This window comes from Hyperoodon ampullatus, assembly GCF_949752795.1.
Source record: "Hyperoodon ampullatus genome assembly, chromosome: 20".
NCBI classification, from domain to species: Eukaryota; Metazoa; Chordata; class Mammalia; order Artiodactyla; family Ziphiidae; genus Hyperoodon; species Hyperoodon ampullatus.
In genome coordinates, this window is record NC_136933.1 from 11,020,513 (window position 1) to 11,036,742 (window position 16,230).

At 49.8% G+C, this 16,230-nt stretch overlaps 1 protein-coding gene across 1 annotated transcript; it reads left to right on the forward strand.

Moving 5' to 3' along the window:
• Positions 1–6,391: 6,391 nt before the first annotated feature.
• On the forward strand, positions 6,392–9,390 carry DUSP26 (dual specificity phosphatase 26; the record flags this gene model as incomplete). Its single annotated transcript, XM_079726517.1, has 3 exons — positions 6,392–6,612; positions 8,121–8,335; positions 9,191–9,390. The coding sequence occupies 3 exons, from the start codon at positions 6,392–6,394 to the stop codon at positions 9,388–9,390; spliced, it is 636 nt and encodes a 211-aa protein (XP_079582643.1).
• Between the last annotated feature and the right edge of the window lie 6,840 nt (positions 9,391–16,230).

Genomic DNA, 16,230 nt, shown 5'->3' on the forward strand with positions numbered 1-16,230 from the left:
AGATTGTAGAGTTGAGGCAAAACCCAGATTCTCACTCTATCGAGAGGACCCACTAGCCCTCCTCGCCTATGCAGAGCTGGCAGGAGCCTGGGTGGGGAAACCAGCCCGTTAATCCCTGGCTGACGCCTGGGAGGACAGGCACACAAATCACATGCAGGGACCTGGGGAAGAGGAGGTGCTAAATAGGGGAGGAGGAAGAAGCCAAAGAAGGGCAGGGGCTGGGAGGATGGAGATCTGGAAGAATAAGTCAGCATCCATACAGGACATCCTCAAAGGAAAGCCGTGGAGTCTTTCTCTGCCCCGCCTGCCCTCACCATACTCCCGTCGCTAAATAAAGTCACACTTGTGGGTCCTCTGCGGTTTGAACCTGTAGATGAAAGGGCTCTTTAAACCTGCAGCCGAGGTGAGGTCCGGGTGCACCAGCCCAGGACAGGCTGGAGTGGCAGTGCTGAGGGTGGGGTTGAAAGGAAGCCAGGTCCCTCTCGATCTGCACTTCTCTACTTAGGGGAAAGGATTGCAGAGCAGCAGCTGACACTCCCCGGGGACTAAAGGCCCCTGCTCCCAACCTCCAGCACCCGCAGATCCTGCCACCGGGGAGCCACGCCCCCTAAGGGACAAGGAGGGTGTGCGGGGTGCTTGAGGACAGCCTTGCTCCCGATTCTTGCGAGAAATTCCTGTAAGTGCTGCTACATGCCTGGCACACAGTAGGTAGGGCTTGATACACTTTAATTATTAACTATGATTTTTCTTCAGGTATACTACAGTGCTTTGAGGCCCAGGTTTTGGTTTTAAGCAGTTCTAGGTTTCAATCCACGCCCCAATCCCAATGATTAGTTATTTGGCTGCTGCGGAATGGGTTTACCACCACTAAACCTGTTTCCTCAACTGTAAAATGAAATTAATAGTACCTATTTATGGAATTAAATTAGCATTTAACCCAGTACCACAGAGTCCATAGTTCAACAATAGCAGTTAGAATTACCAGTTAACATATATTTGTTAGTCTTTCTTGTGTGTGTGTTTCCCCCTCTCTACTCATACTGAACTTCTTTGCCCTCTCTCTCTCTAGGTAATTATTTTTAGAAGAGAGTGTATTTCTTTAGAAACCACTTGGAAATCTATTCCTATTTCTCAGTAGCCTTATTTTTCCATCTCTGTTCTGTTTATCCCAGTGTGGTACATCCATTCATGACTTCTAGTAATGGGGACAGAGATTTAAATAAATGTAGAAACTCATAAAGTCCAATTAGCTCAGAAGTCCTTGGCTAGAAGTCCTCACAGGCACAAAGAAGGAAATGGACAAATAAGAGTAGATCCAGAAAGGCTTTGTAGAGGAAGTGACACTTCAGCCTCGTCTTGGAATATAAAATTTTGGAATCGGATAGCCCTGGGTTTTGACCACTGCTCTGCCACTAACTAGCCGTGGGTGAGTTAACTAATTTGGCCAAGTATCAGTCTCCTCAAGTATTCAATGAGGAAAATAACACCCACGTAAAAGGAGGGTGGGATTAAATGAGTTGATAAATGTGAAAGTTCAAGGAATTGACGAGAATAAATTACCATTACATGCTTCTTCTCTTTCCTTCTGCCTGTTACCTATCCCACCTTCTCCATCACCTTCTCCTTGCTAACTCTTTCCTCCATTCTCTCTCCTCCCTCCATCCTTAGTTTAGGTTGCTGTCACCTGGAAGCATAATAAGCCTTCTAGTTACAAAGAAAAGTATGAAGCCACTTGAGTTGTAGGTTGACCCCATCCTCATGAAGATGTTAATCTGTGGACAGTTTCTCTGGTTACCCATAAACATCTGCCCATATTTTCTATCGTATGCTTTAAAGCATATTTTCCCAGCTTTTTGAGAAAAGTGCAATGCCGGGTTGAAACAGAAATCTTGCTAAACATTGGGATGAAGTTCATCGTCTACAACATCTTCACAACATAACAACCCTAAAGACTCCGTCACCTCAGATGAGGTTAGTGTGTGATATATGCTCTTTGACAGTTTGATTTGTGACCATTTTTCACCTGGGCTTTCCTGGATCGACAAATTCACATTTCAAATTTCCCAGGAGGGTTTTAGTTTGTTTGTTGGTTTGTTTGTTTATTAATTTATTTTATTTATTTTTGGCTGCATTGGGTCTTTGTTACCGCGCGTGGGCTTTCTCTAGTTTCGGCGAGTGGGGGCTACTCTTAGTTGCAGTGCACGGGCTTCTCATTGCAGTGGCTTCTCTTGTTGCAGAGCACGGGCTCTAGGCGCGCGGGCTTCAGTAGTTGTGGCACACGGGCTCAGTAGTTGTGGCTCGTGGGCTCTAGGGCACAGGCTCAGTAGTTGTGGTGCACAGGCTTAGTTGCTCAGCAGCATGTGGGATCTTCCTGAACCAGGGCTTGAACCCATGTCCCCCACCTTGGCAGGCGGATTCTTAGCCACTGCGCTACCAGGGAACCCCTGAAGGGTTTTTTGTTTTAAATGAGGAGGATTTCATGTCTTCAGGTAAATTGCCATACCAAGAAGGCACAAGGAAAATAGAGAGGAATTGTGTTTGCTTCTCTAGAGAGGAAAAGGTTGGATGGAGGGGGGAATTACTCTGCGATGACACCCTATGATGGAACTGAACTGGGGGTTATGTCACTTTCTCTGACTCAGATTTCAAAGCCTGATCTACCATCCCTCTGGGAATGTAGTCCATCCTGATTTCAGCTACTGTAGATACTGCCTACCCATCCTAAGCCAGGTCCAGCATGACCTTATCTTCTTCCTGCCTTCCTCCTGTCAGGCAGCTCTCCTAGAGTCCGAGTCTTCCTGGTTCTCAAAGTGTCACCTGATAACATTCATAACTGCCCCCACCTCCCCATCACACAGTGAGCTGGGCACCGGGGACCACAACACGGTCCTTGCCTTCCAAGTGTTTACAATACTGGAGCCTACAAGGTGCTTACAGTAGAAAAGCAAGTGAAGCTAAATATCCCCAGAAAGCAGCACATGCATTTCTTCAGGAGTGGAGGAAAGGGAAATTCACTAGGAGCTGAGCTGCCCAAAATGGCTTTCTGGATAGAAATCCACTGTGCCTTCTCCATTGTGCGGGAGACACTTGTTCAGAAAGCCCTTAAGGACTTGAACTTCCCAGCCAGGCAGCCAGGGTGCGAAGCTCAGCTCTGGCGATGCCTAGCGTGCCCTGGGCAGATCACTTAGCCTCTCTGTGCCTGGTCTCCTCCTCCCTAAAATGGGTACAATAACAATATCACCTCCTTCACAGACTTGTGGTGAGGATAAGATGAGCTAAGATATATGAAGCACGTGGTATATAGTAAATACTGATCAGGGTTAGGAACAATAGTTCTCTGTACCGCGGTGTTCTCGGAGAAGGAGAAATGTACAAGTAAGTGGGAATCATCCTCGTGTCTGTGTAATTAATTAATGCTGCCTGGGGAGCAGCGTGTGTGCTCAAGACACAGTCTGGGACGACTTACATAATGTCAGCTTTAGGCAAAGTGCCTGTCATTGGCGCAGCTCCGAAAATACACATACACACGAGCATGCCTGCGAGGCGGGGCCGCAGGGGGTGCGGGCTGCGTGGCCCACGCCGCGTGTCCACTCGGGCCACCGGGTTTGAGGCTGTGTCCCTGCGTGTCGCTGACACACACGCACACTGATACCAGCCCTGCTTCGACGTGCGTGTCATGGCTTAAAAATAGATGCTAATCCGTCAACCGGTCTGGCGCTGGCAGCCGAGGCGGCGGTGGCGGCAGAGTCATGGCCGTGGGGCTGTGTGAGCCGGCGATCTGCCTCCAGGACTGAGACCCGCGCCGCCTCCCGAGGTAGCGGGGCCGGGGCGGGTGGGCGAGGCGCGGGGACCGGGGCTGGGGGCCGAGGCGGGGGGAAGGGGCCTGGGAGCGAACCTGCGGGGCGCGCCTGGGCTCCCTCCCTCCGCCCTCCGCGCCAGGCTGTCTGGGCTGGCGAGGGCTGCGCGACAGCCATGAACCTGTTACAACCGCGACAGCAGAGGGAGGGAGGGGGGCGGCGGACCAGGGCCCCCAGAAGCCTGCGGATGGGGTCGGAGGGTGCCCAGGGGTGCACCCCGTGACGGAATGGGGAGAAATAGAGTCACACGGAGCTCCCGCCACACCTGGTCTGCTTCCCGCTCTCTGCACCGTTCAGCTTCCCACAGGCGGCAGAATCTGTTTCCAGGAAAGGTTGTTTGGGAACCAGAGGGTGGGGCCTTCAGGCCTGCGGAGGGAAAGTAGGTGACGGTGGTGATGGTGTTGAAGCTGAGAGCTGTGGCGGTGGTGACGGCTCTCTTGCTCTGTTTCTGTGCTCCTTCTGACCCGCCAGGGACAACCACCTCTCTCCCTAAACACCCCACGATCCCATCTCCCCTCACCAGTCCTGATCCTAAGACCTCCGCTCCTTTTGCCCTGTGAGCGCTAGATCTCTTCTGGCCCTGGGGGATGGGGGGATGGGGAGAGCTGGGCCCTGGCTGAGAGCCTGGGTGGGGAAGCAGGCTGGGGGCAGGACAAAGATGGCCTCTCACTGTGGACTTTCCCTTGAGTCCCTGGGGCAGAAGACAGGACAGGGAGTGGGAGGGGGATCCTTCAGACCAGCCCACCTTTTCAGAGGGTCAGGATCACAGTGTGAGAGGAGAAGGGGGGAGGGGGAGGGGGGAAAGGAGGAGGAGGAGGAGGAGGAAGAGGAAAAGGAGCAGGAGGAGGAGGAACTGGAGGAGGAAGTGGAAGAGGAGGAGGAAGAGGAGGAGGAGGAGGAGGAAGAGGAGGAGGAAGAGGAGGAGGAGGAAGAGGAGGAGGAGGAAGAGGAGGAGGAGGTGGAAGAGGAGGAGGAGGAGGAAGAGGAGGGGGAGGAAGAGGAAAAGGAGGAGGAGGAGGAGGAAGTGGAGGAGGAAGTGGAAGAGGAGGAGGAAGAGGAGGAGGAAGAGGAGGAGGAGGAAGTGGAAGAGGAGGAGGAAGAGGAGGAGGAGGAAGAGGAGGAGGAGGTGGAAGAGGAGGAGGAGGAGGAAGAGGAGGGGGAGGAAGAGGAAAAGGAGGAGGAGGAGGAGGAAGTGGAGGAGGAAGTGGAAGAGGAGGAGGAAGAGGAGGAGGAAGAGGAGGAGGAGGAAGTGGAAGAGGAGGAGGAAGAGGAGGAGGAGGAAGTGGAAGAGGAGGAGGAGGAGGAAGAGGAGGAGGAGGAGGAGGAAGAGGAGGAGGAGGGGGAAGAGGAAGGGGGGAGTGGGCGTGGCTCTTGCCCTGAAGTTCCCCAGGCAAGTCTCAAAGGTTGGCCCTTCCCAGCTCTGCAGCTCAACGCATGGTCCCACGTTCAGGAGGCCCAGCTGTCCACAGAGAGTCAGAGGCGCATCCGCTAAGGCCCCTCATTGAGGACCCCATGTGCTAAGTAGGGCCACTTGAACTCCACCAGCATCACACATGCTAATTCCAGACTCTGAGCCCCTGGGCCTGGCAGGATCCCTTATTTCTTCCCTTTCCTCCCTCCTCCTCTCCCCACCCACCCATACACACAGACACACAGACACACACACACACACACGCACACACACACACACAGTGCTCCAGCCCTGCCTGGACCCAGAGAGATGACGTTTAATCAATGATATCTGTAGGCTGATCAAAGGAGGATGCTTTGCCTGTTGCGCACATAGGTTGGCGCTTCCCTCCATCAGCAAGGGCCTTCAGCAAGTAGTTTTCAAACACCGACACTTCGTCTTTATTACTTCCCCACTCCTCTCATCCCCACCATAGACTTCCCAGAGCAGGCTCCTCGCTGAGGCAGAGGGAGGGCAGGAACGGGTTAAAGCAGCCCATCCCTCTGGCACTGAGGAGGCGGGCGTGCTGTGTCACAGCCCCTGCTGCTCTGCCTTTATGCTAATTCCCTCTGGATGGGTCCAAAGCCACCCCCAAGCCCCCTGCCAGCCCTCCAGCCTCTCCGCCTGTAGCCTCAGGCAGACGAGACCCAGATTCTGGCTGGCAAGGGCTCCGGCAGCGGGCCACCCAAATACCAAATGTTTGCGTGTGTGTTTACGTCTGCGCTGGGAGTTGGGGTGGAGTGCGGGGCAGACACCCAGGAGCCGGCAGCTCCCTCTCCCGTAAACAAGAACATGTGACTCTCCCACCTCCTTGCCCGGAAGAGCCAAAGAGCAGGGAAAAGGAGCTGCCGCAGCTCAAAGAAGAATATCATCCGGAGCACTTCCCGCACCAGAGGGCCAGACTTCACCTTCGTCCCTGGAGAATCCTCTCCCCAGGGGCCAGCCCAGCTGGCAGGTAGGGAAGCAGCTGCTCCAGACGCACTCAGGTGTGTCTCACATCCCTGCCTCTCCCAGCAGCAGCTACCTGGAGACTGACCGCTCATCGGCCACCCCCGCGGCTGCCACGGCTCCTGCCGCCTCTAAGATGTGCCCCGGTAACTGGCTCTGGGCCTCGGTGACATTTATGGCTCGCTTCTCCCGGAGTGGCTCGAGGTCTCCTGTTCGCACGAGAGGGGCCCTGGAAGAGATACCAGCTGTCCAGCATCCCTTGCTCAACGTCTTTGAGTTGGAGAGGCTTCTCTACACGGGCAAGACGGCCTGTAACCACGCCGACGAGGTCTGGCCAGGCCTCTACCTCGGAGACCAGTATGTACCCAGCAGACTGGGACCACAGCTGAGTGTCTGTGTGTGTGTGTATGTGCAAGAAGAAAGCAGAAGAGTGGCAGAGAGGCTCTGAGTTGTGCTGTTGGCTCCACGTGGAGGATGGAGGGGACGGGGTTCATGGGCAGAGTGGAGGAGGGTTTGGGGGAGTTTGGACAGGTTTATTGATAGACCCAACTCTGGACAGACAGACTCTGTTCAAGTCATCATATCGTTCATCTAGCAAAATGTATGATTGCGTGCCAGTACTAAGGGCTGGACATTTAGATGACTTCTCTGACCTTCCATCTATTGTGCCCTGAGAAAAGGCCATCCCTGGGGCCGGGAACAGTGGTTAGTGAGGTGAAAGGTTGACCAAGCCAAGCCGCAGAGTGCACAGAGGCTCACTCAGGTGCGTGGGGTCGATGGAGACAAGGGTGTCAAAGGAAGAGGAGGCCCCACTTGTCTCTCCCAAGGGCTTTAGCGGCTACAAGGAGTTTTTCACATGCCTTTTCTCTCTTAATCATCACGACAGCCTTGTGAGGTAGGTACCACTATCCCCAGGTTACAGAGGAGCCATCGGAAGCTCAGAGAAGTTGGGACTGGCCCAAGGTCACACGGGTCGTAAGTAGCAGAGCCAGGACTTGGAGGTTCAAGTTCAGGGCTCTTTCTGCTCGAGGAGTTGGCACTGGACAGGGCATTTGATATGATCATGTTGGCTGAGCTGAGGGGTACGGGCCACAGGAACATCTGAAGGTGACCTCCACCACAGGGTAACCATGAGCGTGGAGTAACTGGCAAAACACAAGAAGATTCTGGGTGTCAGAGAGAGTCTAAAGTAACGGGGTGGGGGCGGGACTTCCCTGGGGGTCCAGTAGTTAAGACTCTGCGTGCTTCCACTGCAGGGGGCTCGTATTCAGCCCCTGGTGAAGGAGCTAAGATCCCATATGCAGCGCAGCGTGGCCAAAAAATTAAGATTAAAATTAAATTAAATTAAAAGAAAAGAAAAGGTTAGCAGGACATTAAATGTGAGCTGGTGCAACAACCCATCCAATGTTCAGATTCGCTCTGCTGCTTCCAGACCCTATCCATTGACTTCCTCTCTCTACTTGAACACCCTGGTGTGAAGAAAGTCCCTCTCTCCCAAGGCGCCCCAATCTTTCTCCAGCTAGATTCCCCCATTGGTAGGTACCTCCTTACATGAAGCACAAACCCTGTCAATCCTTTTCACGGATCAAGTAAAGTCTTTCTGCCTCAGAGCATTCTTTCAATATGTTATCATGGCTGTTGTTTGCCCATCTCTCAGTCTCCTCTCCTCCAGGCAAAATCTCCCCAGGACTCCCCACCTTTGCTCCAGGACTAGACTCCGGCTCATTGCCTATCTCGGGTCCTCAAGAAGTGAAGTGGAGGCCTGGAGCCCACGACGTTGCCCGGGCAGTGGTCGGGGTACCGACAAGGACGTCTGGCCCCACCGCCCACTTCCGCGCCCCCCTAACCTCCACTCCTCAATGCAGGGAAATAGCCAACGACCACCGGGAGCTCCGTCGACTGGGCATCAGCCACGTCCTCAACGCCTCTCACAGCAGGTGGCGAGGGACACCCGAGGCCTACGTGGGGCTGGGCATCCGCTACCTGGGGGTCGAGGCCCACGACTCGCCAGCCTTCGATATGAGTGTCCACTTCCAGGCGGCCGCCGACTTCATCCACCGGGCACTGAGCCAGCCGGGAGGTAGGGGGGAGCACGGAGGAGGGAAGGACCAACAGACAATGGGTTAGAGAACAGCGCAGGGGTCTGGGTGTGGAGAGAGAGAGAGACTTGAATGATGTGATAAAAGGCTCAGGAAAGGAAGCTATTCTCTCAACCATCTTTTCAAGGAAGTCCATACAAAGAAGGAAATAATCCCAAACGTTGAGAGAGTGGAAAGTTGCACCTGGGTGGTGAGATTATGGGTGATAGATTTTTCAGTTGTTGGCTTCTTTATATATTTCTATACTTTCTAATGGTTTCTACCTTGAACCTGTCTTGCTTTAGTGATCAGGAAAAAAATATATATAATATATTGGGACTTCCCTGGCAGTCCAGTGGTTAAGACTCCACGCTTCCAATGCAGGGGGTGTGGGTTTGATCCCTCGTCAGGGAACTAAGATCCCACATGCCAAAGAGCGTGGCCAAAAAAAAATGTTTTTAAATTTTTCATAGGAAAAAATATATTAATCATCCACCCCAAAGTGACTGGGAGATTGAGGAAGGACCCATTTAGACATAAAGGGTTTTCCATGGACGCACTCGGCACGTACAGAAGGAAGCCCAGCTCGGTGCAAAGCTCGGTTTTGCGTTAGTGATGAGCCTGTCCCTTCGAGCCCCTTTTGGGCTTATGGATGCTGCGCTGCTGCTGCAGGCTCTCCATCTCATCCCGTCCAGGCTCCCCCCTTGGCCAGGACCTGGGTTCTTACCGTCACCAGTCGGTGCGTCCATGCACCTCTGCTTACCTGTCTTCCTCCCCACCTGTCCGTGGGGCCCTCCCCCCAGCCTCCTCCAGCCCGCCGCGAGGTCCCCAGCCACCTCTCGTGTCTCTGTTCGCAGGGAGGATCCTGGTGCACTGTGCCGTGGGCGTGAGCCGCTCGGCCACTCTGGTGCTGGCCTACCTCATGCTGTACCACAGCCTCACCCTCGTGGAGGCCATCAAAAAAGTCAAGGACCACCGAGGCATCATCCCCAATAGGGGCTTCTTGAGGCAGCTCCTGGCCCTGGACCGCAGGCTGCGGAAGCGTCAGGAGGCGTGAGGGGGCCGAGGGAGGGAGGGAGGTCAGGCCAGGCCTGTGGGTCCCCGATCCCAGCTGGAGGCCCAGGGGGCAGGTTGGAGGCGGCCCAGCGAACCCATTTTCTTCTGAGAGGGCTGGGACGTGGCCCCAGGCCACAGCCGCTGTCTATCGAGGGGGGATGGGGCAGTGTGTCAGTCACCCAGGAGGGAGGTGGCCAGGGAAGGAGGCAGGTAGGCTGCAGGTAGACAGTCCTGGATCCCAGCCAGGGTGGTCCCGGCGATTCACAGCCCCTCTTTGTATTCAAGTGCCCCCCTTCCCCGCGTATCAGAACAAAAGGACCAGCTCTGTCCTGTACCTCTGCCAGGAATCAGGGATGCAGCAAACACAGACGTGATGGTGTCTAGTTGTGTGGAGGTGGTAGCTCAGGGACAGACGGTGAAGAGAGGGTGTGAAAAGCTAAGGGAGAAACCCACAGACTTGTTACTCCAAACCCGGGAAGAAGAGGCGTGGGAGGCTTGGCATGGCGCCCATGGGTGCTGGTCGTGGCCCAGAACTGCAGAGGTGCATGACTGGGAGCCTACAGATAATCCCTCGCTTACTGGATCCAAGTGTCTCCAGGAAAAATAAAAATGGTGAATACGAAGCAAGCCTCTTGAATCACTGACAGCTTGTACGAGGTTGGAACCTGTCCCCTGAGAACAGTGCCTGACTCCCTTCTAGGGTCATAAGCCCTCACCGGCCTTCCCACCTCCACCAGTTCCTAGGGGAGGTTTCTCCCCAGTCCAATTTCACACTCCTGGGGCAAGGGGTATCTTGAACTTATTTCCATTTATGTCCACACGGGGGAAGCAGAGGACCGAAAAATTCAGATTTGCAAACTGTGTTAGGACTCAAGAGCACACCCTGCATCTCCCAAGCTTAAAATAGGTCTGTTCACAAGCTCAGGTGTGTAAGAAATAGAACTTATTTTCAAAAAGTCAACCTGATTTCTATATCAAGTCCCCCATGCTAGTAAGAGAGCAGAATATTAATCTTAAATCAATCCCAGCCCTAAATCCCACATTCATGGGTTTGGGTTTTGCCTGGTACCAAGAAACTGGAGGGGAAGAGAGGAGAGGTAATGTGATTGCTTCCTCTTCTAATCTTTCCAAGTTTTCCCCTGAGGAGTGTAACATAATCTCCTTAGTACATTTAGTAAAAAACAATAAACTCAACCACCAGAGAGAATAGTATGATCTTATATGCCAACTGTCAAACTGCCAGCCACCACATCCCTCTTTTTGAAAAGGGTGTGTTGGACTTCCCTGGCGGTCCAGTAGTTAAGACTCCCCACTTCCACTGCAGGGGGCACAGGTTCGATCCCCCGCCCAGGAACAAAGATCCTGCATGCCGCGCGGTGCAGCCAAATAAATAAAGTAAAATAAATAAAACAAAAGAGGTATGTTCCCAGAACAGAATATCTGCATGAGTGGGAGAACGGGATGGGATGTAAGAGGAAGTGAAAAATACAGGGGGGAGAACTCACTTAATATATCTAAAGTGTATATTCTACCCCAAAGTACAGAAACTCAGAATCTCAAAGCCAGAAGTCACCTTCACAGGTTAACGATTTCCACTCTCCAACAGGGCATAAATAAATCGCCTTTTCAATAAATCACTTGACGATAGTTATCAAGCATTAATTTGCTTGACCACCTTTTTTAAAAAAATATATTTATTTATTTATTTTTGGCTGTATTGGGTCTTCGTTGCTGCGTGTGGGCTTTCTCTAGCTGTGGTGAGCGGGGGCTGCTCTTCGTTGTGGTGCACGGGCTTCTCATTGTGGTGGCTTCTCTTGTTGCGGAGCACGGGCTCCAGGTGTGTTTTCTGATATGAATCCCTGTATTTTGCAGGGGTTTTCTTTTCCTCTTTGGCTTTTTAGATAAATACGGATACCTATATTTTAAATTCATCTTTGCTTTTTTTTTTAAGAGGAGTTTGTAATCACCTTATAACATGAAAATAAACATTTCCTTTTTAAAATAAAAAAATTTTTTTCCATTTTTCAGTAGCTGTGGCACATGGGCTCAGCTGCTCTGCAGCATGTGGGATCATCCCGGACCAGGGCTCGAACCCATGTCCCCTGCATTGGCAGGTGGATTCTTAACCACTACACCACCAGGGAAGTCCCTGCTTGGCCATCTTTGATGGTCGGGAATCACTGCATAACTCCCACACACAGTATTAGAAAGCTCTAATATTACACTTGCATCCTGCGATCCCGTTACAGTGGTGGTGAGATGAGGCCGAAAGATCTGACAGCCTAGGATCCCTGGCCCTGGCACATATCCATCAGGGCACTGGCGACGGTCACTTTACCTCTCTCCCCCTGGTTACACGCAATAGTCTGTCTACTTCCGCAGGGTTGCTGTGGCCGTTTAATTGGATATGCTATGGAAAGCTCTGAGCACGCGCAGTACGTAATGTGTTCTTTATCTTGCTCCATGTCTCATGGCAGCCCTTCCCATGGTTTGAAGCCAGCTCTTGTGACTCTCCTGTGTCCCCTCACTTTCAGCCTAACAGCTATGCTTGTCTCCACGAGTCCGAATTTGTCATATTTCAAGTTTCCTCCCGAGCCTTGCCAGTATTGGTACCCCTTTCTAATTGTGGCAACCAAAATTAGAACTGGTCTCGATGTTTCAGGCAAGACTTGTGGGATGAGAGGCCAGCAAGACCTGTTGGCTGGGGCGTCACATTTTTATTATCATCGAGAGACAATTTTATCTAAGGGAAAGGGTGAGGGCTTCGCTATGAATGTTGATTCTATTGGGCTGGCCAAAAGTGTCTTCGGTTTTTAACTAAAAATAAAAGACCCATTTTTCATTTTTACCAAGAACTTTACTGAACAACGTATTCACGCTTTAGTTTCACTACCTTCTGCCATTTTTCAGGCAACTTCATAATTCCATCTTCCCAAAACTTTTTATCTTTTTGCGCAAAGAACTATTCTAAGTGCCTTTTACAGTCTTCCAGGGAATGGAAATTTTTTCCATTAAGAGATTTTTGTAAAGACCGAAATAAATGGAAATGCGAAGGTGCAATGTTTGGTCAGTACAGCAGATGAATCAGAACTTCCCAGCCAAACTGTAACAGTTTTTGCCTGGTCATCAAAGAAACACGCAGTCTTGCATTATCCTGATGGAAGATTATGTGTTTTCTGTTGACTAATTCTGGACGCTTTTCATCAAGTGCCGCTTTCAGTTGGTCTAATTGGGAGCAGTACTTGTTGGAGTAAATCGTTTGGTTTTCCGGAAGGAGCTCATAATAGGGGACTCCCTTCCAATCCCACCATAGACACAACATCACCTTTTTTGGATGAAGACCAGACTTTGGTGTGGTTGGTGGTGGTTCATTTCGCTTGCCCCGATGATCTCTTCCATTCCACATTATTGTACAGTATCCACTTTTCATCGCCCGTCACAATTTGTTTTAAAAACGGAATGTTTCATTACGTTTCAGTAGAGAATCGCATGCGGAAATAGGGTCAAGAAGGTTTTTTTCCCGCTCAACTTACGTGGAACCCAAACATCAAAGCAATTCACATAACCAAGCTGGTGTAAATGATTTTCAATGCTTGATTTGAATATTATGAGTATGTGGGCCATCTCCTGCGTGGTATAACGTTGATCGTTCTCAATGAAGTTCTCGATTTGATCACTATCAACTTCAGCTGGTCTACCTGACCGTGGAGCATCATCCAGCGAGAAATCTCCAGCACGAAACTTCACAAACCACTTTCGATACATTCGATCAATCACAGCACCTTCTCCATACACCACACAAATCTTTTTTTGCACTTTCGTTTGCGTTTTTAGCTTTCTTGGAATAATAAAGCATAATGTGCCAAAAATGTTGCCTTTTTTCTTCCATCTTCAATATTAAAATGGCTACACAAAAATTCACCAATTTTGATAAGTCTTTTAGTAAATGCACACTGATGTGACAACTGTCACGATACAATCTAACAAAATTGTTTTGAATGAAGTTAAAGACAACTAAGTGCTATTAGAGCCATCTTATGGAAAAAACTGAGCGAACCTTTTGGCCAACCTGATAGTTAGATTGCATTGATTTCCTGTCAGCACCATGGGCAACTTATGTATAACTAAAAAGAACCCAGAAATAACTCAGGCTCTTAGAAGGACTGACTAAAGCTATGATCTGACCAATGTAGGCTACAATAGAGCTGTCACCTCCTTTTTCCTAGTAAGTATATCACTTCTAATATAACCCACAGCCACAGACCTATTTTTGTAGTCTGAATGTGCCTCGGCTAAACCCCTCAGACTTCTTGCAAACTGAATAACTTGAGAACTTAATTCTAACTTCTAGTACAGATGTATAGCTACCAAAGTCTATTTGACCAAAGAACAGCTTTCCAGATTATCCTCATAGAGCAGATCATTCATATATATATATATATATATATATATACACACACATATATATATATATATATATATTATTATTATTTAACAAAGCCATATTATGGCTCTGCCCAGGCACTCTTCTGTTTTTACAGATATTAAGTCATTTAATCCTCATTTAAAACCCTGTGAAGTGGTGTCACTGTCATTGCTTAGAAACAGGGAAACTGAGGTGAAGAAATGTTCCCAAAGACACACAACTAGTAAGCAGAGGAGCTCTGGCTCCAGAACCTGTGTGTGTAGCCATCACACTGCTGTGCATCCCTCCACCTCCACCATTTAAGGGTGTGGGTGTGTCTTGGGGGTCAAGGGAGAGAAGGAAAGAGCACAGCCTGGTGATCACACAGATGGAACCAGTTCTCCTACCCTCCAAGGGGAATGAGGGTGACACCTGTCACAGGTGGGTGTCGCTCCCACCTTCCAAAACCGGCATTAAAAGTCCAGACTCCAGGGACTTCCCTGGTGGCACAGTGGATAAGACTCCATGCTCCCAATGCAGGGGGCTCGGGTTCGATCCCTGGTCAGGGAACTAGATCCTACATGCATGCCGCAACTAAGAGTTCGCATGCCACAACTAAGGAGCCGCTGCCACAACTAAGACTCAGTGCAACCAAATAAATAAAATTTTTTTTAAAAAAAAGATGCTTAAAAAAAAAAAGCCTTCCTCCTGCGGCCGGTTCTTGGGCAGTGGACCAGTTGGACCCAAGCCAAGGACTTGAAAATGAACAAGAATAAATATTCTCTTGTTAGCTGCAGCCTGTGCTTCCAGCCGGCTAAGCCTCATGCTCCTGGGGAGCTGCAACTCAAGTCTGCCTGCCTGCCCTGGTCTTCTGATGTTGACTCAAACCCTCCGGGCAGGCCCCAGGGCCTTTGACAACTCCGGGGAGAGGGAGGAATGTTAGCCCAGTCCTTCACCCTGTAACTCATCCCAGCTGAGAAGTTCCACAGGGAGTGACAGCAAAGAGAAAACTGCTGCTCCTGGGCCCCAAGGTAGCAGATGGAGCCAGAAGGCAGACAGACAGCTATGAATATCGCTGGCTGGAGGGGGCTCCACACACACCCAAGGGCCATAGCTCCAAACAGATCCCTTAGAAAAGGGAACCCTGGTGCACTGTGGGTGGGAATGTTAAGTGGTACCGCCACCATGGAAAACAGTATGGAGGTTCCTCAAAAAACTAAAAATAGAACTACACATGATCCAGCAATCCCAATCCTGGGTATTTACCCGAAAATACGAAAAAAGTAATTCAAAAAGACACGTGCACCCCAATGTTCATAGCAGCATTATTTACAATAGTCAGGATATAGAAGCAACCTAAGTGTCCATCCACAGATGAATGGATAAAGAAGATGTGGCACATATATACAATGGAATACTACTCAGCCATTGAAAAAGAATGAAACTTTGCCATTTGCAACAGCATAGATGGACTTGGAAGGTACTCTGCTAAGTGAAATAAGTTAGACAGAGAAAGACAAATACTGTGTGATATCACTTATATGTGGAATCTAAAAAATGAAACATAAAAAATACATAAATAAAATAAATATAAAATGAAACAAACTAGTGAATAGAACAAAACAGAAACATTCACACATATAGAGAACAAATTAATGGTTACCAGTGGGGAGAGGGAACGGGGAGGGACATGATAAGGGTAGGTGATTAAGCGGTACAAACTACTGTATATAAAATAAATAAGCTACAAGGATATATTGTATAGAACAGGGAATATAGCCAATATTTTATTATAACTATAAATGGAATATAACCTTTAAAAAGTATGAATCCCTATGTTGTACACCTGAAACTTACATAATATGGTAAATCAATTTAAAAAAAAGAAAATACAGGGAAAAAAGAAAAAAAGAAACATCCCTTAAGGAAAAGGAAGCCTGAACAGAGAAAGAGTGGACCAGGTTATGAGGAAAGATAAACCCTGTTTGTCGTAGGTTTCTGTCCTCAGAACTTTTGTGGCGGAAAAAGGAAGGAGCAAAAGATCGAAAAGTTTAGAGAAGAGCCCTGTTCATTCCCTAAACCCCAGAACCTGTGGACATGTTACCTCAAGTGACAAAGGGGATTTTGCAGATGTGATTAAAAGTGCAGCCTCTCAGTGAGGAGATTTCACTGGATTATCCAGTGGGCCCAGTCACATGAGTCCTTAAAAGCAGAGAACATATACAAACTGGGGTGAGAGATTTGATGTGTGGACTGGTACCCACTGCTGCCTTTGAAGACAAGGATAAGAGCCATGAGGTAAGCAATGTGGGCACTTCTAGAAGCTGGAAAAGGCAAGGAAATTGATTCTCTCCTAGACCCTCCAGAGAGGAAGGCAGCCTCGCTGACGGAGCTTGATTTTAGCTCAGCCAAACGGATGTCAGACTTCTGATCTAA